Below are 26204 nucleotides of genomic sequence, written 5' to 3'. Positions count from 1 at the left end.
AGCGCAGCAGGTCAGGCAGCATCCAAGGAACAGGAGAATCGACGTTTCGGGCACAAGCCCTTCTTCAGGAATGAGGAAAGTGTGTCCAGCAGGCTAAGATAAAAGGTAGGGAGGAGGGACTTGGGAGAGGGGCGTTGGAAATGCGATAGGTGGAAGGAGGTCAAGGTGAGGGTGATAGGCCGGAGTGGGGTGGGGGCGGAGAGGTCAGGAAGAAGATTGCAGGTTAGGAAGGCTGTTCCTTGGATGCTGCCTGACCTGCTGCGTTTTTCCAGCAACACATTTTCAGCTACAACTTGCATAAGCAGAGATACAAACTCAGTTAAAAATTAAAAAAATCAAAACTAATTAAATAAAATAAGGATGGAGGATCAGGTGATGTGTTGTTTCTGCATGATGTGGGAGCTGGTGGACCACATTGTGGTGCCCAGAGACCACATCTGTAGTAAATGTTGGTTGCTGGAAGAACTCTAACTCAGAGTTGAGGATCTGGAGTCTGAGCTTGAAACACCGTGACACATCAGGGAGAGTGAGAGTTACATGGATGCTGTGTTTCAGGAGACAGTCACATCCTTTAAATTAACTGACTCGAATTCGGCCAGTGATCAGGGATAGGAAGGTGTGGCTGTGAGTGAGGCAGGTAGAGGGATCCAGGAGGTAGAGTTGCAAGAGTCTCAGACCCTGTCCTTGCCCAACAGGTTCAAGAGTTTTACTCCTTGTGTGGACGGGGATGGGGACTGCAGGGAGGATGAGCTGACTGACCACAGCACCATAGTGCAGAGAGCAATTCAAGTGGGGAGAGAGAAGAGAAATGTTGTTGTAATTGGGGATAATATAGTTAGAGGCATACACACTGTTTTCAGTGACCAACATCGGGAGTCCAAAAGGTTGTGTTGCCTGCCTGGATCTCAGGTTCAGGACATCTCATCTGGGCTGAAAAGGAACTGGGAGTGGCCGTGGTCCACGTAGATAACAACGAGCGAGATAAAACTAGGGCAGAGGTTCTGCTAAGGGAATATGAACAGCTAAGAGCTAAATTAAAAAGCAGAACCAAAGAGGTAATAATCTCTCGATTACTATCTCAGCCACACGCTAATTGACACAGAGTCAATAAGAATAAGCAGGTAAATGCATGGCTCAAAAACTGATGTTGGAGAAATGCGTTTAAATTCATGGGATATTGACACCAGTACTGGGGAAGAGAAACAAATAGGACAAAATGGAAAGGGTTAGCAATCAAACTTCAAGCACACTGGACAAATGAATGAGTGAGAAGAGGGACAGTTAATACAGGAGTGAAGGTGTTATATCTGAATGCATGCAGTATAAGGAAATAAGGTAAATGAGCTTGTGATGCAGAACAAAATTGATAGATATGACATGGTGGGCATCCTGGAGACATGGGTGGAAGGGGACCAGGGTTAGGAGCGGAATATTCAAGGATATACATCCTATCAAAAAGATAGGTAGATGAGCAGAGGGGGTAGAGATGCCTTATTGTAAGAAATGAAACAAAATCGGTAGTAAGAAATGAAGTAGGGTCGAATTAACAAACTGCAAAGGTAAAAAAATTCATAGTGGAGTTATGTACAGGCCTCCAAATGGTAGTTAGGAGCTGGGGTGCAAACTACACCAGGAGAAAGAAAAGATGTATAGGAAAGGCAAAATTACAGTGATCACGGGCGATTTCACTACGCAGGTGGATTAGGAAAATCAGATTGGTAGTGGATTGTAAGAAGGAATTTGTGGAATGTCTACAAGATGACTTTTTGGAGCAGCTTGTGCTCGAGCCCACTATGGAATAGGGCAATACTGGATTTAGTGTTATGCAATGAGGCAGATTTGACAGGGAGCTTAAGGTGGAGAAACACTTAGGAGGCAGTGATCATAATATGATTGAATTTGAAAGGGGGAAGATAGATTTAGATGTAACAGTATTACGGAGGCATAAGGGAGGAACTGGGTAGAATTGACTGGGAGAGGATCCCAGCAGGAAAGACAGTGGAACAAAGGAAAATGAAACATGATACCGGGAGAATAAGACAACCATGACTGAATAGGGATGTCAGGGATAGCATAAAAGCAAAAGAGAAAGCATATAATGTGGTAAACAGCAGTGGAAAACCAGAGGATTGGGAAGCTTACAAAGACCAACAGAGGGCAACAAAAAAAAAGGATGGATTAGGCTAAATAAGAGGGTAAGCTAACCAGTAATCTACAGTAAAGGAAGACAGTAAGAGTTTCTTTAGATATATAAAGGGCAAAAGAGAGGCAAAAGTGGACATTGGGATGCTGGAAAATTATGCTGGAGAGATAGTAGTTGGGAACAAGGAAATGGTGAGGAAATGAATAATTACTTTGCGTCAGTCTTCATGGTGGAAGACACGGGTAATTTCCCAAAAATTCAAGAGTGAGGGGACAGAGCTGAGTATGGTAGCCATCACCAAGGAGAAGGTACAAGAAAAACTGAATGACCTGAAGGTGGAAAAATCACCTGGATCAGATAGACCACACCCCAGAGTTATAAGGGAGATAGCTGAAGAGATAATGGTGGTGATCTTTCAGAGGACTGGAAAATCACTAATGTGACACCCCTGTTTAAAAAGGGAGTAAGGTAAAATACAGAAAATTACAGATCAATTTGCCTAACCTCAGTTGTGGGAAAGATCCTGGAATCCTTTGCGAAGGATGAGTTTTCTGAATACTTGGAAGTGTGTGGTAAAACAGGGTAAAGTCAGCATGGCTCCAAGAATTCCTTGAGGAAGTAACAAGCAGGTTAGACCAAGGAGAGCCAATGGATGTTATTGACTTGGACTTCAAGAAGACCTTTGACAAAGTGCCGCACAGGAGGCTACTGAGTAAGATAAGGACCCATGATGTTAGAGGCAACGTGCTAGCATGGATAGAAGCTTGGCTGTTTGGTAGAAAGCACAGAGTGGGGATAAAAGGGTCTTTCTCAGGATGGCAGTTGGTGACAAATGATGTTTCACGAGACAGAGCATTGGGACCACAACTTTTCACTTCATACATGAACAATCTAGATGAAGGAACTGAGGGCATGCTGACAAAGTTTCCAGATTATACAAATATAGGTTGTGTGACAGGTAGCATTGAGGAGGCAGGGAGATTGTAGAAGGATATGGACAGGTTAGGAGAGTCGGCAAGGAGGTGGCTGATGGAGTACAACATGGGAAAGTATAAGGTCATGCACTTTGGCAGGAAGAATAGAAGCATGGACTATTTTCTAAATGAGGAGAAAAGTCAGAAGTCTGAAGTGCAAAGAGACTTGGGAGTTCTAGTCCAGGATTCTGTCAAGATAAATTTGCAGGTTGAATCAGTAATTAGGAAGACAAATGCAATGATGTGAAACATTGTACACAGTTTTGGGCCCCATATCTCAGGAAGGATATACTGGCCCTGGAGCATGTTCAGAGGAGATTCACAAGAATAATCTAATAAATGAAAAGTTTAACATTTGAGTAACTTTTGAGGACTCTGAGACTATACTCGATGGAATTTAGAAGGATGAGGCGATGAATCTATTTGAAACTTACAGAATACTGAATGACCTGGATAGAGATGTTGGGAAGATGTTTCCATTGGTAGGAGAGACTAAGACTCGAGTGTAAAGCCTTAGAATAGAGCGAAGATGTTTTAGAACGGAGATAAGGAGAAACTTCTTCAGCCAGGGAGTGGTGAATCATTGGAATTCACTGCCACAAAAGGCCGAGGAGGCCAGATAATTGAGTGTATTTAAGACTGAGATAGATGGGTTCTTGATTGTCAAGGAGACCAAGGGTTATGGGGAGAAGGTGGAGAATGGGGATGAGAAACTTGATGGAATGGCAGAGTAGACTCAATGGGCTGAATGGCCTAACTTCTGCACCTATGTTTTATGGGCCAGCAGGGAATTTGAGTATTTCCTAAAGTCAAAGGACATTCGACATCTAAAGGCAGCTCCAATGGTCTGGCAGAAAGAGCAGTCCAAACTTTGAATGCAGGCTTAAAGGATCAGCATACAGCTTCACTAGACACCAAACTGATCCAATTTGATTTTAGGACCACCTGTCATGCACCTACAAGGATAACTCCAGCAGAGTAGTTCATGGGAAGACAACTCGGCACCAGGTTAAATCTAATTTTGTTGGACCATTGGGAGATGAAATGGCATCAAGGATGCAAATTCCAGACACAAGACTCCGCTAAGAAAGACAGAGTACTTCAGAGGATGAAGTTTGGTGTAGGAATCACAGGAATGGCCCTGCTTGGTGAGAGGCATAGTTGATGTGAGGTCAGGTCCTCTGACATGTAAAATTCGGGTAGGTGTGATGGTCCTGACCAAGCATGTGGACCATATGAAAGCTGCAAATTTACAAATAGTGCTGGAGTAAAACCTGCCAGGCTCCTCAATTGCCTTTTGACCTGTTACAGAACCCATGGGTTCTCCCTCTCTGGCAAGCGTTGAAGATGCTGAAAATGTGTTGCTGGAAAAGCGCAGCAGGTCAGGCAGCATCCAGGGAACAGGAGAATCGACGTTTCAGGCATAAGCCCTTCTTCAGGAATGAAGATACCTTGGAATCTGAGATGGATTTGGCAGACATCCTCTTCATGCCTTTGCTACCTGAAGAGGAGAATGAATTTCTTCCAAGAGACTCTGGGCACAAGTGGCAAGCTACTGGCATTATATACCTCCCATATCAGAAACAGAGTTAGAGAAACCTGACCTGTGCTCAGACAGCCCAGAAGGAGCTATAGAGAAAAGACAGGGAGGAATTTAGTGTTGTATCGAGGTCAGACAGCTGGATTTCATGGAATATAAATTCTCTGATTGGACCAGATTAACAGTCCCAATCAGGGATTCCTGGCTCACAGATTATAAACAGGAATGTCAGAGGTTCTGCTGACTCTGAGAGCTGGTTGAGAACCACCCACATACAAATAAAGGGTGACTTGGTGCCAGGAATCCAGCCTCAGTGGAGTTATTTCAGCAGTCTTGTGATAAAAATATGGTGGCTATTTTTCAGACAAGCGAGTCCTTTCTTTTTTCTTATGAGTCTGGAAGAAGTCTTTTGCTCCTCCTTGTTTCACTGCCTCCTTTTAAAGGCACCAAGGGACATGGGGAGAAAGCCAGAATATGATATCAAGATCAGCCATGATCTTACTGAATGGTGGAGTAGGTTCAAAGGGCTGAGTGGCCTACTCCTACTCCTGCTCCTCCTTTCCCTAATTAACAGCCACATTTTTTCTCCTTCTGAAACTCTTCCTGCTTGAATTTGCCTGACACCAGAGTCTGAATGGGAAGTGAATATTGCAATTGTGTTTGAGGTACAATGATAACATCAGACTTTGAGCTACATATTCGAAGAATGAGTAAATCAGAGTCCAATATAGCTGTTCCTTGGAACTGAAGAGGGCCAGAAAATTATGATTTCTATAATGTAGACAAATGAGAAGGAGGAATGAGTGGAAGAGATGATGAAAGTGCTCACATCAAAAGGCAAAGAGAGTGGTTTTGGTAGAGGAAGAAATTAGAAACAAAATGGGTGTTAATAACAGGTGTGAGTAATTAAAAATAGGTCAGCTGTGCGGAGAGCAATCTCATGCACACAAGACATGGGGAGGGGTATCAAAATGGAGGACAATGTTCATGCTCTGAAGTTGTTGCAATTAATGTTGAGTTCTGAATATTGCCTAAACAGAAAATTCCTCCAGCTTGTGTTGAGTTCTGCTGGAGCATTGTAGTTGGCCTAAAACATATGTTAACATGAAAGCAAGATAGTGCACTGAAGTGGCAAGCAACTAAAGTCAGACTTGATTGTACGGACAGAGCTTAAGTGTTCTGTAAAACAGTAAACCAATCTGTGTTTGGTTTTGTGACTGTAAAGGAGACCTCATTATAAATACAGTAGACTAGATTGAAAAAAATACAAATAAACTGCTCCTTTACCTAAAAGGTATAATTGGGATTTTGGACAATGAGAAGGGAGGATGGAAAAGAGAAAGTGTTATACCTTCTGGAATTGCATAGCAAATTTCAGTGATCGTATGTGCTACGGAGACGTGTTAGGAGTGGTGGAGAAATGTATCAGTATCTCATGGAGAAAACAGCTCCTGCAGAATGCTGACAGAGATGTGGTAGTGGCATCATGTTCAAACACTAGGACTCTGGGCACCTTCACCACCTCTTTAACTCTCTCCTCTTCCTCCTTTGTCTATACTGTAAAAACTAGCATTTTCCAGACTCCTTCAATTCTAAAGAGTCAAATATTAACATTGATTCTCTCGCCACAGATAAAACTATATGACATAGTAGAATGTGCCAACCAGCCCACTGAGTCTGCTCTGCCATTAAACCCATAACCATTGATTCCCTTTCTGATTAAAAATCTGTCTCCCTCAGCACTGAATGTACTTAAAGGCCCAGCCTTGACAGCCCTGTGTGTTAAAACATCCCATAGATTCATCATTGAGAGAAGAAATTCCTCCTCATCTGTCTAAAAAGGGTGACTCCTTACTCTGATGTTATACATTCTCATCCTAGACACGCACAAGAAAATATTTCTAACAACCTTAGATGTGATTCAGTATACTCTCATCCACAAATCCCTCTTTAGCTATAGCTTTCTGCAGTCTTTCCCCATTTATATAATACTAAGCTCTTCTATTTTTCCTGCCAAAGTGTATAACCTCACATTTTCCCACATTTTAGTCAATTTGCCAATTTTTTGTCCAGTTGCTTAGCCTATCCCTATCCCTTCATAGACTCGTGTTGTCCTCATTTCATGCCTTCTCAACCAATTTTATATCATCCACAAACTTTGCAATAGTACATTCACATCTGTCATCCAAGTCATTAATACATGTTGTTCAAAATTGTAGTTCCAGCACTGATCCTAGACATCACCATCTTAAAAATGCTCTCTTTATCCCAACTCTTTGTCTTAACTTGGTTAGCTAATCGTTCATCCATGGTAATATATTAATCTCAACATCATGGACTCTTATCTTAAGTAGCCTTATGTGCGGTACCTTATCAAATGCCTTTTGGAAATCCAAATATATCACATCTCCAGCTGTGCATGGTGGGTGAATAACTGAACAATCAAAGAGCATTCAAAACTGTGTTTGAATATCTCACAATGATTGACCTCCAAATTTGCTTGTGAGACAAGTACAAACTGATGTCCAGTTATCAGAAACCAACCTAAAAGTAAAGCTTTACCTCAATCATTTTGGACCATAACACAAAAATGCACATTACCTGCTACATATGAAATAATATAAACTAGACAAAGTAGCTGCATACACAAGTACTTTTGAACACTTACTTCATCTCTATTTCCTTCTGGTATTCCAGCATCCTTGGCTTTTGGACGTGTGGCAGCAAGCACTTGTTCAAGCTCATCTTTCTCAAATAGATTTGGAACCTCTCCAGAGTTGAGGATATTATTAATGTCTTCCAGGAACTCCTCCACCACTATCTGTCAGAAAAAAATCAAAATGTCAGCACAATTTCATACTGACATTGTGTAAGAATGGCAGTATCTTAAACAGGAAATATACTAAAAACTGAAATAGCACAAATGATTCTCAATAACTATATCCATAGTGTTTAAATCTTCAGTTTGTTATATTTAAAATGAAGTACAGTGCTCCTTGGCACTGACCATTTATCACGATGACAATATATACAGGGAAGTGTGCTAATAAAAGAAATATGATAAAATATCATAGTCTAAAAATTCAGCTGCAAAATACTGAATGCTCAACACTTCCTATGTTTCCAAAATGGCAAGTAAATGATTTATGAAAGGAAATATGTCATTAGTACTCCAGAACAGGTAGATGTATTTGTGGAAGGAACAGATATGGAGATAATTTCAGTCATGGGTACAGGCCAAATAATTTGTCTCAGAACAATTCAGAAAGACTAATGCAAGGAAAACCTGCAAGGCTTTGCTGCAGTTGAAGTTAGGTGTCCCTGTCTGTGTGTAGACATGGCTGACATGGGGTTTTTTGAACTACTTCTGGAAGTCAGAGAGATCTTTTGACATGTCCCAAGATAGGGGTGCAGTGTGGACTATTTGCCAGAGGAACCTTTATTCCCCTTTTGTCAGGGGAACCTTTATTCAGTTTATGGGCACTGTATTCTTGAAATTCATCTCATAAATTGGGGGTTCCTTCTGGTTGGGCTGGGACCATAAGAGCGTGGCCTTTTGCTGGCTTGAGGGGCACCATCTGCACTGGGAGGTAAAGGGATGCCCACCATAGGAAGTGAACAGAGAATCTCCAAATTAGATGGTCGAAGGATGCTGAGACAGTGGGGAGAGGGGATTTTCAGAAAAATATGGGGGAGGGAGAGGCTGCCTAAGGGGTGAGAATGAGGAACATAGGTCTGAAAGTGAGGGACAGGAAAGCTGCAAAGAGGACAGGAAAGCCGTAAAGAAGACAGAAAAGCTTTAATCCTGTCAACAATGGAAAACACTGCTAATTAGAAGCGCATTAATTCAAGAGCTATTATATGGGGGAAATTTACAGGGAACACAATCGTAATGAACAGTTTCAATTATTAAAATTTCAATCTGGGATCAAGTTTGAAAATGCAGTAGAGAAAGCAAAAAAAAAAGAGTATTAATTGCTTTGTTAAAATCTCTTGGTTTTGGGCATCTGAGGGAAAAATATTAATTGTGACTTCACTCATCTGTGAGAGATATGTTTTGGATGATGGCCTTTTGTTTGTAGAAGTGTACACTAGTTATTTTGAAGAATAGCTTTTATTTTAATTTATGCCCGTTATCTTGTGCTCATGATGACTAGGGAGTTAATGCTTTTCTTGTGTATTGTGGCTTTAAATTTAATAGAAGCTTGATAATTATTGAAAATATTGATGAATTCTTCTAAAACTTTTTTTCTACAAGCACATAAGCTGAATATGTCAACACAAATAGATATTTTTGCAAGGTTTGTAGCTCAGGTTGAGGTTTAGGGTGTAGGTTTGCTCGCTGAGCTGTAGGTTTGATATCCAGACGTTTCATTACCTGGCTAGGTAAATCATCACAAACCCCAGGAACCCCATCCAGGACAAACATATAAATAGAAAGCAGCAGACAACAGCTTCGCTTCACTTGGAGGTTGCCACTGATGATGTTACCTAGCCAGGTAATGAAACGTCTGGATATCAAACCTACAGCTCAGCGAGCAAACCTGCACCATAAACAAATAGATATGGTACTGTTACTGTGTGACGTCACATTCCAATGATTGAATTTGTGAGAATGAAAAAAGGAGCCTTTGAAAACCAAAGAAAAGCCTCTGAAAATCAAAAAGTAGCCCTCAAAAATATCTCCAGAACTCTTAAAAAGATATTTTTAACCCCATTGGTAAGTTCAGAAATTAACAATCTTAAATTGTATAGCAACAACTAATACATTTTATGCCTTCCAGAAAAAAAAAGACCCTTTTTTTTATTATTATACTTCATTTAGAGCCTGGAAGGCCTAGTTGTATACCTTCTAACTAAATGGTTCCTCAGCTTCCTCCCAGATGCTCGAGTGAACATTGTCAATCTGCAGCACATCATTGCACAAAACAATTAGCAAATTCCTAACTTGCTGCAGCAAGCTGCATCTTTTTTCACCTTGCATTCTAAGAAAGACCAAGTCCAAAACTGCTCTTAGAGTATTTAAGATGTGGCTGCCAAGATAGGCCCTAAAGATTTTATGCTAAACATGCAATCAGAAACTCCTCTTGCGCAATTCAACATATGAAGAGGCTTTTAACATCCATGGTATAAATGATCAGGAAAAAAATGCAGCTAGTTGGCAACTGGATGATTTCTAGCTTTGATCATGGTGGAACAGGGATGAGAATCCCATTCCCATCGCCAAGTTCAGAAGTCGGACTTAAATGGTCCTATGGCCTCCATTTTTCCCAGCTGTGAGCCAAGCCAATCAATCATGTTGACACCTGCACAGGGAATGTGTCAATGATATAAGGTGAACACTGTAGAACTAACAGTCCAGAGCATGCCATAAACGTAGAAGTTCGAATTGTGATGGGCATACCTTCATCCTGGCATTTCAAAATATTAACATTATCCAAAAGTATCCTCCTCTTGGATTGATACTGACAGATAATTATTCTAACAAATAAAGGAGTATTTAGGTATCACTTCTAAAATATCATGTTGTTAAATTGGTATGAAATACTCTCCTCTGTAAAATGAGCAAAAATTTGATACATAAACAGTGACAACAAATCCCTCCTCCTATTTCTGTTCTTGATAGAATACCTCTTTGGATTGATAGGTGTCATACTCAAAGCTATGGACAGAGATTTGTATCACGTGGTCCAGGTTTTGCCAGTTAAGAGAAACAAGGCTAATGAATTTTCAAAAATATATACCTGTGTGTCAGTGAAGAGAAACACTGTATCTTTGTCCTCAACACCAGCCAATTTGTAAAGTTTTCTTAAGTCCTCATGGAACGAGTCATAGTTGTAACCACGGCTGAGTTCAATTTGAAAGCACTTGTAGTTGCACATGTGAGCAGCAAGTCGTGTGAGAGACTGTTTGCCTGTACCTCCAACACCCACAAGAAGAGCATTTCCTCGTTCTTGGCGAATCATGCGAGCAATTCTGCAAGATCATTGTGGAACCATCTGAAATTTGTTTTTTTCAAAATACTATACTGAAATCACACCTCTATCAAAAGTTATTACCAAAACCTTGAATCCTTGACATGGTGTGTACTGTTTTTATTGAGTTTTTCAAAGTTGTTATGTACAAGCAAAATTTAGTATATTGTAGCTTTAACTTAGTCTTCTTTGCTCATTATGTGTTTCCTTCATTATTTCCCAAGCTGCAGTGAAGAATATCACAAGTACAGACCAAATCAGAATGAGTGCCATTTTGGATTCCGAATGACATCCCACAACTCAAGGTGCCATGCAACCAAACTGTAATGTGTCTCTCTCCAAATCTTTAAGTAGTGTTGACGCATACTGCCACTTTCTCTAAAATCCTTAAAAACAATTTAACAGAGAATATTACATTCCCATTCTTTCCTTAGGTTGAGTCTTTATTATTGCCATGCCATATCCCATTTACAACCTACAGCTCACCAACCTTATTGAAATGTTCTCAGCATTTACTAAACTCTTCCATTTCTCCTTATTGATCTCTCCTATTTCACAACAACTAATTACATGAATAATATCTATCTGTAACTGTCCTAAGTGCTGTGTATGGCCTCCCTAATACTCTATCCTCATGTCTCTAATGAACCAAATTGTAATCTGGAAAAAAATGTTTTCAAAGAAATATTCAATGCTTCAACTATATGTGGATAAATACTACAAGGGGAATCCAGAGATATTGGGGGAGTTACATGTTGAGTTCAGACAGAAGATCAGCCTTATCTTAACTGAATCTTACAGAAAGCTCCAGGTACAATGTGGCTTACTCTTGCTTCTAATTTGCATGCTCTTTTTATTTGCATGTCTTCATTTCAGCTTCTCCTGAATTAACTAAAATCATTCAATATTATTATTGCACTGTACCTGGACAACCAGTACTTCATGTTTCCAAAGAAAGCACACAGGACCTGAAATGTAAACTTGGATTTCTCTCCATAGACACTGCCAGACTTGTTGAGGTTTTCCAGCAATTTCTGTTTTGTTTCTGATTCTAGCATCTGCAGTACTTTCAGCTTTTAGTTAGTATTTCATGGGATTTATGGTACACGTGAAATAGCTGCAAAGCATTTACCTCTGCTGTATTGAAATTGGTGCAGTATCACTTGGGTAATAAACCTACAAGGAATCTAACTTCATTCCAGAGTGCAACATTTCTGCCTGTACTATCCCTGAATTCTGCTTATGGAGGTGGAATTTATTTATCAAAAAAACAAGGAGAAGTTAATGCTAAAGATGAATCACTACCTGGAAACATGTTCAACAGCATCTTGGAAGAAAACCAGTTTCATTTCCTTGGAACTTGTCATATTAAAGTCATCCATGTAGTCCCGTAGAGTAGATTTTACTTTCTCATAATTCGGCAAATCTTCATATAGACGGTCTGCTTTCTCCGCTCCAATCTGAAAGTGTAATTGTTGACATTACTGCAGAAATCGGAGAAAGTATAAAATTTCCTAGAGTGATTGATATGCAATAAGAATTTCATTGACTTGAGTACATGTGTTAAAATTGGCTTGGAGCAGTTAGCTACACAGAGAACCAATATCCAGAAGTGATGATATAGGAAACAATGAAGACATGAATATTAGCACAGATGAGAAAAGTTCCTAGCAGTGGCATTACTGGAGAATAAAGAATATGTATAATGTTTACAGTCAATATCCAAATGTATTAATTCAAAAGACATATGAACATCATGAGATTTGAACCTTAAGATTAGAGCATAGCTTTAATATCCTTGATTATATTGCTCATGATTGAACTATATTTTTTTTATTCCATTGTTTAACGAATTTCTCTTCAGTTGTAGTAAATTACCACAGTCTGTCAATTTTATCAAATACTGATAACATAAAAACATTTACAAAGAAATCTAAGCAAATTTATTTTGAAGCAAACAAATTGTGACTAGTACAGAATATATGAATACACAATTAACAAATTAGGAGTAGGTCACTCAGCCCCTTTGGCATTCAGTAAGATCATGGCTAACCTGATTATTCCACATTCCTGCCAATACCTAACAACCTTTCACCCCCTTGTTGAATTAAGAATCTATCTACCACCGCCTTAAAATATTCAAAGATTCTCTTATCTCAAAAGGCATTGCAAGTAGAATTGCGAAGACTCACAATCCTCTGTGAGAGAAAAGATAATCACCTCATCTCTGGCTTATATGGATGGATACTTATTTTTAAACAGTGAATTCTAGTTCAAAATTCACCCAATGAGGAAACATCCTTTCCAAATCAGCCCTGTCAAAACTCCTCAGGATTTTATATTTTTCAATCAAATTGCCTCTTACTCTTCTAAGCTCCAGTGGACACAGGCCTAGTCTTTCTAATCTTTCGTCATAAAACATCTATTAGTTAGGAGGTCAATATTTACACTTGACTGGACTTGCAGTCTCACCAGTGCATTATAAACTTGAAATATAACTATTCAATGTTTGAATTAATTTCTCTTTGCAATTCTCATAACATTCTATTCTAATTACAGCTTTCATACTTGCTGTACCTGCATACTCATCTTTTGTAAATTATCCATTAGAACCATCCGGATCCCTCTGCATTTCAGAGTTCTACAATCTCTCACCATTTAGCTAAAATACTTCTTTTATGTTTTCCCGCCAAAATGAACAATTTCATACCTTCCCACATTATACTTTATTTGCCAAAATTTTACCTACTCATTTAACCAATTGATATCTGCTTGTAGCTTCCTTATCACAACTTACATTCCTATCTATCAGCAACTTTAGTATCCATACTTTTGGTCTAGTCATGCCCTTTATTGATGTAAGTTGTGAAAGTTGAGGATGCAGAAGTTATTCTCTGCAGAGAAGAAAAAGGTGAGAGGAGATTTGATAGAGGTGTTTCAAGTCATGAAGGACTCTTAAACAGTAAATAAGGAGAAACTGTATCCAATGACAAAATGATCAGTATCAAGAGGACACAGATTTAAGGAAGGCGATTGGAAAAAAAGACAAGAGAGGTGATATGATTAGTTCTTGTACATTATTGAAACATACAAGATTCTAAAGGGTATTGACAGACTAGATATTGAGAGGATATTTCCACAAGTGAGAGAATCTCGAACTTGGGGACATAGTTTTAAATTAGTGTCTTCTTATTCTGTAACTAAGATGTGAAGAATGTTCTTCTCACAGAGAGTAGTAACTATCTGCAATTCCCCACCCCAGAGAACCATGAAGACAGATCACTGAAATGATTTAAATCAAAGGTGTATATACATTTGAAATATCAGGGAGTTGATGACTATGATGACCTGCTGTGAAAGAGGAGTTGAAGCTTGAAGCAGATCAGCCATGATCTTATTAAATGGTGTGGCCAAACAGTCTACTCTCATTTCTTATGGGCTTATGAGGAATTTTTGACCATTTGTTTTTGTACCATTGAATACATAGCCTAAATGATTGGTGTAGTAAATTCAATAGTACCATTCCAAACAGAATTGAATAAATTTTTGAAGCTAAAAAATTTATTGGACAGTGGGAAAAGCATGGTAACGGGATTCCTTCATTACTATACCGACAAACTAGCAAAGATACTACAAATGAAATAGAATTTTATCAGCTTTATTAATGATCCTATTCTTATAAAATTATGATTCCAAAAAGAAACATTTCCCTAAAGCAAGCACAAAATTTCTTTTCACCTTTATGAAATCTCCAAATATAATTGGTTTAAGCAGAAAATAACTTGGCTCCAACTGGACTGAAAAGTGCTTGCCTTTAAAAGAAAGGAAATACCAATTAATAAATCATTGTAAAAAAAAACCTTCATATACTATAACTCTTCATAAGCAAATGTAATACCAACAGAACATCTCAGACTATGGCTGCCATCAGGTTATTACAGCAGGTACAATCAACACATTTACAATAATTTACAATATAGGAACAATTGAGCAAGTGTGAGATGATGCACTTTGGTGGTTAGAACATGGAAATACAATATAAAATAAAGGCTCAAATTCTCAAGGGGATATAGGAGCAGAGGTATCTGGGTAGTAGACCAGCTGGAGGAAGCAGTTAGCAAAGCATACAATGTTCTCCACTTTACCAAAATGGGCATAGAGTACAACAGCAATGAGGTGATATTGTGCTTATATAAGGCACATAGAAGACCTAAGCTGGATTGGTGTGTACAATTGTAGGAGCCATTTATTGGAAAGATATGAATGCATTGGAGAGAGAGAGTGCAGAAGTGATATACAAAAATAGCTCCAGGAAAAAGAACGTTATGAGGATAGACTGAAAAGGTTGATGCTGTTCTCCTTGGAGAGAAGAAGGCTGATATGAAATTTGATGAAGACTGGCCCAGATAGTGTAGATAGTTTCCACTTGTAAAAGGAACAAGAATAAAAGAGTATAGATTTGAAAATAGCAAAAGAAGCAAGGGTGATGTGAGAAAAAACCGCTTCACACAGCAGGTAGTTAGGTGATGGATTGCCCTGCCTCGAAGTATGGTGGAGGCAGGTTCTGTTCAGGCATTCAATAAGGTATTTGATTATTTGGATAGAAACAGTATGCAAAGGTATGGAGAAAAAGTAGGGATAGGTTAGGGTTAGGTAATATACTCATACAAAGAACCAGTGTGGCGATGATGGGCCTTATGGTCTTCTTCTGTACTATAATAATTGTGACTCTAAATAAATGGAATTAGGCCATTTAACCCTATGAGCTTATTAAGTTACTTCATGAGATTTTTTTATCTGCAATGCAACCTTATTTTGTCTCATATCAGGATTAGAGTGGTGCTGGAAAAGCACAGCAGGTCAGGCAGCATCCAAGGAGCAGGAAAATCAACGTTTTGGACAAAAACCCTTCATCAGGAATGAGGGGCTTTTGTCAGAAATGTTGATTTTCCTGCTCCTTGGATGCTGCCTGACCTGCTGTGCTTTTCCAGCACCACTCTGATCTTGACTCTAATCACCAGCATCTGCAGTCCTCACTTTCGCCTTTGCCCCATATCACTTAACACCACCAGCTAACAAAAATTTATTTTGGTTTTATAACTTAGAATTGATCACATCTCAATTGCCATTGGCAGAAGAGAGTTTTATACTTCTACCATTCTTTGAATTTTTTAGTGTTTCCCAATTTTCAAAAAAGTTCTAAGAAGTTCCTAATAGAAAAACTATTTGGATTAAATCATTTATTAATCTTACAAATTCCCGGCAATGCAGCCTAAATGTGTTCAATCTCTCTTTGTAACTGAACCCCTGGAGTCCTAGCTTCATACATAAATATCTCCTGCACTTCCTGAAAGGCCAATATATCCTTCCTGAGGTGCAGTGGTCATAAGCACTCAGTTCACATCTTTGGTAGTCATTTACTTTTTCAATATTTTTATCCAATACAAAGAAACTTTATCTTATTTGCTTTCTCTAATCGTGAATTCATTTTAAACTGCCATATATTAAATAATAAAATATAAAACAAAGATCATTTCCTTCAGTTAAATTTAAATAAATGAGGTAATCTTAACCTAATCTGGGACAGGTTAGATTGGACATCCGATTTATATCCCATCTGATCTCACACACTGTTAAAGTCAGGCAATATGGAAAACAAGCTGACAAAATCCTAACCCCTCATCATTAGGTTAGGTAGGTTACAATCAGCACCAATGCTTTCAAAAGAGGAATTCGAAAATGTATTTTGAGCCATTGGGTTGCTTTCGACAACAGAAATTAAAGGCTCTGATGTCATATACTGCTTATTATAGTCTGTAAATTTTGAAATAGACCTTTAACAAGCAAGAAATTATAAAGTAATGTACTAGTTCTTCCTTATATCAATAACATTATTTCTTTAGGTGAGTAGTCCTGGATGAAGTTAAACCAGTGGCATTAATAAGTTGGCACAACTTTCTGGTATGGTTTCTATTCTTCCTCTGAAAATATAACCTGAGTACTATTTGCATTGGCTCCAGCTGTCTGTCATTATAACCAACAAATGCTCCTCATTAGTTGTGTCTCATATACAATAGTGTGTAACTTAGACTGCCACTGCTTGCTCTTCTTTCCCAATTACATTATTTTGTAAGTGGCTATATTAAACAACAACTTACAACAGTTAACATAAAGCCTGTGAGCACTTTGAAGTAGTAGCGAGGGTAGAATTTCTTACCAGCCATTTCACATAACATGTTAATGAAGTAATGTTTGTCATCAGTGTTGATGAGACGATCATGGAAGACTCGCTGACATTCATGGCAAAAAAGCCTAAAAATTTGTTCATCAGTTCTTACTGTACCAGGATTACATTGAAGAATTCCTAAAATGAAAAAAAAAGCAAACTTCAAGGGCCAACACTTTGTAATTGATGGAAAATTATAGACATGCACAGCATTGTGATTGGTGTTTAAAGGTGATAGATCGTCTAGTGTGTCATTAGTAATCCTGCCTCGTGATTCTGGTTTGATCATGACCAACAAAATATATACAGAATAGGTAGTGTGTGTAGTATATGGAGAATTTTTAAAATGATTGCATCTAAATATTTTGATATTTTTATCATAAATAAAAACATAAAGTATTGGAAAAGTGCAGCAGATCTGGAAATGTCTTTGGCAAGAAAAAGAGAGTTAACAATTTCAAGTCCAAAATACTTTTTTTCAGAATTGAAAGGGGCTGGAAAGGTAATTGATTTAAGTTCTAAAAGAAGGAAAATCAAATGGAATAGATAGTAAAGGTGACCACAGCAAAATGCAAAGGGAGTGTTATTGGTAGAAATGAAGTGATATAGGCGCAGCGATTATCCAATCAGGCTTATCCAATAATTAATGCTCCCCTCATGTTTCAGCCCCAATAGGTAGGCTGCCCTTAACTGAAGTAAAATGGTTTTCAAAGCAGAACAAAAATAGTCCAGCACCAAACATTTATTTACAGTAGTCAGAATTCTGTTTCAGAATATAGAAAATAGCCTTCAGAGAAACAGATGTAGGTTGTCCAGCAGACCAAGGCAATAAAACAACATTTTTAACTTGAAAACACGCATAAGTCCTTTTAAATAGATTTGATACAAATTCCTTGCTAATTTCCAGCTTCTTGATTTGCTGAGTAAATGTATCATGTGACGAGTTGCACACTGCTGCAGACACATTTTGTACGAGAAGAATACAGCCCAAAGTTAAACATCACAACAAATATTTTCAATACTTCTGACTGGCTACCTGACTATCTACAGTGTAAACCATATGAAGGCTGAAGCTCTTCCAGCATACACATAGTTTGACATATTGGACTGTTAGTTGCTTATGTATGCCTGCAATTAAAAGTAATATGATTGATTTCTGGGTGAAAGACTAATTACTAGAAATATTAAGCATTGAGTGTGATATTTCATAGGTTAGTGTCAGAACACCTTTTGTTTCGACACACATAAATAACATTCATTCATAAACTCAAATGAAAAATGATCCAATTTGTTAATGGTACAAGTTTGGAAGAACAATGGAATTAGATTAAGCAGCTTCAAAATTAAAGAATATGGACAGAATAATAACACATTGGACTCAATAGGGGCGAGTGCATGGGATTGAAAAATGAACAAGTCACAAACAGTTGAGACAATAGAGTAGATGCATCTTACCTTGAATGCACTTTGATAAATCCCTAAGGTTGAAAACATAATGAGACTTAGCAGGTGTAGGCAATAGATCAACACTCATTCGGTCGTATATCTCAACAGCTGCTTCCACAATACTGATGGAACATTGTTTCACTGCTGGAGTAAATTCTGCCAGAAATCCATTCAAAATAGCCTGCATTATAGAAAGAAAAACTGTAGAAATATCGAGAGTGACGTGATTCATTATAAATTGGATGAACAATTAGAAGCACCAGATGAGATTTTTCCACAAATTCCAAACAAATTGTTTATAAATATGAAATAATTCGCATGATAACGAACCAAAATACAAGCAGGTAGGGAGGACTTCACTGACCGCATTGGCTCACATGTATACCTCCCTTAATATAGCTTGCAAGGTTGGTCTTCACCCTCCATTGTGGCTTCACATCTGCAAATCTAACTGTACAGATCAATGGAGCCAGTGTTATGCAAATGTCTCTGCTGTACCACTGGGAATAGTTAATCCACATTTGCACACAGGAGGCAGCTTTTCTGTGAAGAAAATTAACCCCTCCAAAACAGCACAAGTGAAATTTCTTCAGACTCATCAGTAAGAGCAATTACTAACCTGAAAAATCTGTTTCAGGCTGTGCTCAGAGGGTGTTGGGAGGCATAACATGCTGAAGTGTCTTATGAAACGAGGGGTCACTGGATTTCGTCCACCACCAGGAGGGGCACAGGCAGCAGCAATTGTAACATCCTACAACAGAAGTTGCAAGTAAATTGAATGGGAACTGAATAAGATAGATACAAAAATGAGGTTTCCATTTGTGACAGAATTTAAAACCAAAAGGCATAAATGTAAGATCATCACCACTAAACTAAGAAGAAATTCAGGAAAAATGTCTTTACCCAGAGACATGAGAATGTGGAAAATACCATACATAAAGAGGTTGAGATGATGAGAATGGATGCATTTAAGGCGTATCTAGATCAGAAGGCCTCCAACTACCTAATTAAATGACTGACTGGAACATAATTTGACAGGTCTGCCTGAATGATGATGGTTTGGGGTTCTGACTGGCCCTCCAGATTGTGGGGAAGAACCTGGTCACTTCTACTGAATATCACAGACTGTATTGTTTTTCTGCTGAACTGAAGGTAAAACAACATCATACAGTTTTTTTACTTGCCACTAATGCTGGTTTGGAATACTTCATTCCATTGGCTTCATAAACTTAAAATTCGAGAAAGCTGCTTCAACTTGCATAAAGGATAGGGAAAATCTGGAATGTGTGTGAAAATCAGGCTGTTGAATCTGGGTCCATTTAAATTGGCAAACTTATAAAGAAATATGTAACCAAAATGGGTAAATGCAGTTAAGACACAAATCAGCAATGATCTAACTGAACATTGGTACAGAATCAAAGGAATAATTGTCTACTCAGTGATTCAAAAGTTTATTAATCCACAATATACATTGCTAAAAGAAAATGAACAAATCAGAGTTGAAATTGTTAAAAACCTGAAGTGGACTGGGAACTTTATACCTTATGAAGTTAAAAGCTTATTTTTGAGCATCACCTGTATTTCCTTCCAAAATAGTTTTTCTCTATCATAGAATCCACCAAAGTCCTGGTATTGTCGAAGAAGCTCAATGGGTGGCTGAGATCCATAACGATCCAATTTGGGCATGTTCAGATCATCCACAAAGATTATAACTCTTTTATTCCCTGGAGCACCTGATCAAACAAATACTCACTAATTCAGTTTTTTGCAGAATCAAGATTTTTACTGCATGATGCAGGAGAGTTGAAATAACAAACATTCAGTCGAAATTAGGACAACTAATACTTTCTGTTAAGCCTTCAAAAAGTTTCAATGCAGTTTGATATTTATAATAAAACAAAAAATTACAGATGCTGAACATCTGGAACTTTGCAAAAACAGAAATTGCTGGAAAAAATCAGCAGGTCTGATAGCATCTGTGGAGAGAAAACATTGTTAACATTTTAGAGTCCAATGACACTTCTTCAGAGTATTTAATATTTATAATTGTTTGGTAGGTTTAACCAAATGCACATTTTCCATTGGCTTGGATGAGTTCACACAATCTCAGCATTCACATTGAAACATTATACAATTACTTTAATGATTTTTATTTTATGATGACAGAATGTATCAAGAGATTACAATATCTTATGGTTGCATGTGCTGTGGCAAGTTTCTGGACCTCAAAGAGATTCTCCCTCATACATCCCTTCCACTGACCTACTCTGTCCAACATAGATTCAAAACTTTTTAAAAATCTGTTGAAGGACTCCCCTAGCTTCATTGATGAGATTTATGAGCAAGTTATGACATAAATATCAGGCAACTTGATTTCACATAAGGAAAACACAAAGTAAAACCAAACTGCAATAGAATAGGCCAAGGGGAAATCAACTGTAAAGAGAGGTTATAAGGATTGTATACCTCCTATGTTGTTGATAGTGGTGATAAATGGCACTGGACTTAAACATGGTAACATTATGGTGGCTGACATCCTTATTAGCCTTATGTAAACTCACTCATCATGCTAAAGCCAGTTAGCTCATCCAATGACAAAAGTGTAGGACTAAGAAGAACAGTCACTGATGGTATTAGCTGTGACTAAATCAGCAATAACCACCCTGCTTTGTATGGACAACAGTCCCAAATACCTTGGACAAATTCTAGCGGAACAGGTGGACAATTTTGGGAGGTCAGGTGCACTCTGTTTTGTCAACAGGCACCAAGGCACTCTGCGGAATACAGACATTCTGCTTGTGTCTTGCCACTGTGTGTTTGATTAAAAATAAAATCCTATTGCTGTCTTTAGCAATCACAGTTCCTAGAAGGATCTGTGATGTTTGAATTTTTTATTACTTTACTCTCTCTCAATATATTCCCTTATTTGTCCTAGGTATTACATTATATTTAAAGTGGTGCCACTCGGCTTGGAGACATTTCCTGTCTTTCCTTTTAAGTTCTGCAGATTGAGTAGTCATCTGAAAGATGCCTTCATCAGCCTGCTACTGTAAATCCTGATGTTTCATTACATACATTGTAGTACAGACAGAACCATCAGGGCTGATAGCCAGAAATACGATATAAGCAGATGAATGCAGAAACAGTTCATTCTGCAGCTCCTTATTCGCCAAATCCAATCGTATAAGTTTCCAACTAAACGGAAATTGTCCTCGCATCCATTTTCTTTGCAGTTCATTGTGTGAAGCACTGAGGGACTCCACATTAACTATAGACTGAAATGTTTATTTCTACAATTTCTAGGTTAGCCACTACATGACAACAGTTTTCTCGGTTAATCACAAGCTTTAGTTTATCAAAGACCCAAGGACAGATGCTGGATACACAGCAATAAAATTCAGTAGGTTTCCTGACTCATCAAAACCACTACAGACAAATGTGGCCCAAACCCAGATATTTTCACTCCAATGAGGGGTGGGATGGGTGTTAGTGGATGCGGAATGGTCAATCCCAGAAACAGGTGCTGGGACAAGCGAGTACCAAAATGGGGGCTAGTTAGAAGACTACCTTCATACTTCAGGGTAATAAAACAAAGAACTGCTGAAGCTGAAAATCTAAAACAAAAACAAAAATTGCTGGAGAAACCCAGTAGGGCTGGTGGCATCTGTGGAGAGAAAGCAGAGTTAACATTTTGACCTTTCTTTAGAAATGAAGATCTTATCTGAAGAAAGGTCACTGGAGTCAAAATGTTACCTTTTTTTTCTGTTTTTGGTTCTGTGGGTTCAAATGTTTTACAAGATCTTACATCCTCTAGCACTCAGCTTTAAACCAGACCCATGTAGCACAGTATTTGTGTCCTTATCTCTGAACTAGGGAAGGCCTGGCTTCAAGTCCCACCTATGCTAGAGGTGTCTAATCAAAACTTTGAACTGGTTGATTAGGAAATATTCTCAACCATTCTAATGACTGACCTACCCTGCATGGGCCTCAGATATATCCCATGCCAAATTACTCAGTATCCATCATAAAAATAACATCCAACAATCTAATACAGCTCTTACTTTAGACTGGACAGTAAAAAGAAATCCTGCTGATGACAGCATCAAACTTTTTAACATGAACAATTGAACTTCTGCTATTACCCCTTATCATTTAGTAGCATCTTTATACTGGCAATGAAATAGTGAGCTCAGAACTTCCATTTGGGGAAGAAGATCTGCCAACTTTACCTGGTCAAACCTGTATGCAATTCAACACCACAACAACGTGATTGTGTCTTCATTACCCCCCCCAATTCTTTAAATAATTTCAATCAATTCAACGGCAATAAGGGATGAGCAACAAATGCCAGTCTTGACAGAAATGTTCACATGCCATACAAGAAAATAAAATGCTAATTGTAATTTTTTAAATTCAGCCACATTCATAATGAACAGTCCTTGTGAAATGTCAATCGGTAAAGATCGAAACAGTTCAAATCGTTATTAGACCAGCTAATCTTTTAATCAGAGAGGTTCAACCAAGTCTATTATTTCGAAAAAAAAACGCTCAGTGATGCAGGTAACTTTTTGAACAGTAAAAAGAGCATTAGACCTTCAAGAAATCTTCAGATCACGACCGTTAAACAGGATATGTTTGCCTATCAAGTGTGTTTAGATGCTTTGCATATATTCATAACTCCCACATTGAGGCCCATAAAGTGACTAATAAAGAGTCTGCTTGAATTCAGCACAAAGTTCAAACAGTGCGGTTGAATTTGAGATTCCCTCCTGAATAAACTATGCCTTGCCTCCTTTCCCTTTCTGGAAAACAAGGACAGGACTTCTTTAGCCTGAGCTGGTGGTATTTTTAAGGGTCTGTTGAAGTTTTCCAACTCTGAGAAATAATGTCCCCAAGTCTTTCTGGTGAATCTTATTTTATCATGTAGACTGCCAGTTGAGAACTCCTGGCATATATGAATAACTTGGAAAGGGTACATTTGCACTACTCATATGCATAAGAAAATGCGACTGATTTGCATTGTACATCTTGCAAATGTGCAGATTGGCTAAATAAAGCCGTTTTCTCTCCACTTAATTACATTAGAAAAAAAGCAAACAGTGTAACATGCAATGTTATCATTACATAAGTGATCTGATATGCACTTTTTGTTCCTTGAGTGCTGAATTTTGTGAAGTGTTACAATGCTATGAACTCATCTTTTAGTGTATTGCCAGATAGTTTTATTTGAAAACTCTATAATGCAGATCTCCTAGTGCACAGACAAGAAGCATTGTCTGATGCCAGCTCCTCTTAAAGGTAGATTGGCACATTATCGTTGTAATACTGCTGCTATACGGACTTACAACATATAAACAGGGCATTCAGCTGGTCTTAATCATTGTATATTCTCCACAAATTGCGTTCTCCCACCTTAACTCATCTAACAATACCGGCAGACAGTTCTATTTCTTCTCCCTCAAGCACGAATACGATTTGACAGAATTGTCACATTGTGTCCACATTGGCTCTCTGAATGAGTGTCATGATCGAATGCCATTCTCCTACATCTTACCTTTATTCCTGTGCACTTCTATTCAAATAATCATCCAGTGCCCTCTTGAATACCTCACCTGAACCTGCCTCCACCACACTTCCAGACAGTACATTTCGGACCCTATATACTCTCAGTAGGAAAAAGTTTCATACAGTCTATTCTGCCAAAATGCATGTTTCTTTAACATGATTGAAGAACTTAGGCTGTTATTTGTAGAACACAACTTTTCTTACATGTATTGGCAAAAATGCGATTCCAGCTCCACTAGTTTGCATGGCGCAGCTATTGCATGATTTTCTTATAAAGCAGAATTGCACAGGAACACAATTATGACATTATATCAAAGCCAACTGTACTCAAATCACATTTGATTTGTTTGCAAATCATTTCAAAACTACGCTCACTAGATCTGAGCCCTTTTACAAGTGGGAACAGTTTCTCTCTAGCTACTTTGTGTGGAATAATCATGATTTTAAAACGTCTATTAAATTTCCTCTCTGCCTTCCCTTCTCCAAGTAAAACAGTCCCAACTTTTCCAATCAGTCTTCATAATTGAAATTTCTCACGTCTGGAACCAGTCTCGTAAACCTCTTCTGCAATCTCCCCAGTAATTTGCATCTTTTCTAAAGCTTGTTATCTCAGAACTAGACATAGTATTCCAGCTGAGGGCTGACTAGTAGTGTCTTCTATAAGTTCAGCATAATCACTTTTCTCTTGTACTTTATATCCCTCGTAATTAAGCCGAGAATACAGTATACTTTATTAACTGCTCTCTGCAAGTTTTACCATTTTGTACATAATATCCAGGTCTCTCTATTCCTGCACACCCTCAAAAGTAGTACACTTCATTTTATAAAACTAATTGGTCTGAACACAATGATGGCTATCAAAATAGCCTCCTTGTGCATTCATAGAAATATCTACTGCAGTCAGTTGCTGCCAACAGATGTCTCTTAACTGGAGTATGTGTGTTCACACATGCACATATCTCTACATCCTGGGTTTAATAATGCCACCATCTGTACAATCATAGGTAGTCCTGAGGTCAAATTTTCACACGGCGATGCATGGAACTGAGCATCCAGAAGTGAGGCTAAAAGCCAAGAGCAAAGGCAATTTATTCAGTTCAAGAGACCTCTTAAAATAGAGTCTCTTCAAATTTATGAGTTTGCTGATACATTATTTCTACATTACAGTCAAACTCTATGTAGAAGATAAAGAGAAAATGTGCACATTTCACTACTCATGCACAATATGAATGCTACAAAGACTTTTCTTGCTTCTTTGACTTTTCAGCCGATTAAGAAAGTGGAGTTGCCAAAGGGGTAGCCATGTAAAGAGAAAATGTGCACATTTCACTACTCATGCACAATATGAATGCTACAAAGACTTTTCTTGCTTCTTTGACTTTTCAGCCGATTAAGAAAGTGGAGTTGCCAAAGGGGTAGCCATGGGTACCCGTATGGGCCCCAGCTATGCCTGTCTCTTTGTTGGCTACGTAGAACAGTCCATCTTCCGTAATTACACCGGCACCACTCCCCACCTCTTCCTCCACTACATTGATGACTGCATTGGCGCCACCTCATGCTCCCGCGAGGAGGTTGAGCAATTCATCAACTTCACCAACACATTCCACCCTGATCTTAAATTTACCTGGACCATCTCTGACACCTCCCTCCCCTTCCTGGACCTCTCCATCTCCATCAGTGACGACCGACTTGACACTGACATTTTATACAAACCCACCGACTCCCACAGCTACCTGGATTACACCTCTTCCCACCCTACCTCTTGCAAAAATGCCATCCCGTATTCCCAATTCCTCCGCCTCCACCGTATCTGCTCCCAGGAGGAGCGGTTCCACCACAGAACACACCAGATGGCCACCTTCATTAGAGACCGCAATTTCTCTTCCCTCGTGGTTAAAGATGCCCTCCAATGCATCTCATCCACATCCCGCACCTCCGCCCCCAGACCCAACCCCTCCAACCGCAACAAGGACAGAACGCCCCTGGTGCACACCTTCCACCCTACCAACCTTCGCATAAACCAAATCATCCGCCGACATTTCCGCCACCTCCAAACAGACCCCACCACCAGGGATATATTTCCATCCCCACCCCTCTCCGCCTTCCGCAAAGACCGTTCCCTCCGTGACTACCTGGACAGGTCCATGCCCCCCTACGACCCACCCTCCCATCCTGGCACTTTCCCCTGCCACCGCAGGAACTGTAAAACCTGCGCCCACACCTCCTCCCTCACCTCCATCCAAGGCCCCAAAGGAGCTTTCCACATCCATCAAAGTTTTACCTGCACATCCACTAATATAATTTATTGTATCCGTTGCTCCTGATGCGGTCTCCT

General features: G+C 38.8%; 1 protein-coding gene across 1 annotated transcript in view; it reads right to left on the bottom strand.

The window, feature by feature from the left end:
- dnah6 (dynein, axonemal, heavy chain 6) overlaps positions 1-26204 on the bottom strand; it is a 341236-nt gene that overhangs the window by 143218 nt on the left and 171814 nt on the right. The window contains exons 41-48 of the mRNA XM_043705917.1: positions 19880-20037; positions 18924-19055; positions 18314-18485; positions 16850-16996; positions 14371-14444; positions 11938-12092; positions 10402-10633; positions 7326-7478 (exon numbers count right to left, since the gene is read on the bottom strand). Coding sequence (XP_043561852.1) covers positions 7326-7478; positions 10402-10633; positions 11938-12092; positions 14371-14444; positions 16850-16996; positions 18314-18485; positions 18924-19055; positions 19880-20037 — 1223 coding nt within the window. The remainder of the gene's footprint in view (positions 1-7325; positions 7479-10401; positions 10634-11937; positions 12093-14370; positions 14445-16849; positions 16997-18313; positions 18486-18923; positions 19056-19879; positions 20038-26204) is intronic.

This window comes from Chiloscyllium plagiosum, chromosome 2, assembly GCF_004010195.1.
Source record: "Chiloscyllium plagiosum isolate BGI_BamShark_2017 chromosome 2, ASM401019v2, whole genome shotgun sequence".
In the NCBI taxonomy this organism is placed as follows: Eukaryota; Metazoa; Chordata; class Chondrichthyes; order Orectolobiformes; family Hemiscylliidae; genus Chiloscyllium; species Chiloscyllium plagiosum.
The sequence above is the reverse complement of the archived record's forward strand: the minus strand, read 5'-3'. Positions and strand labels throughout refer to the sequence as shown.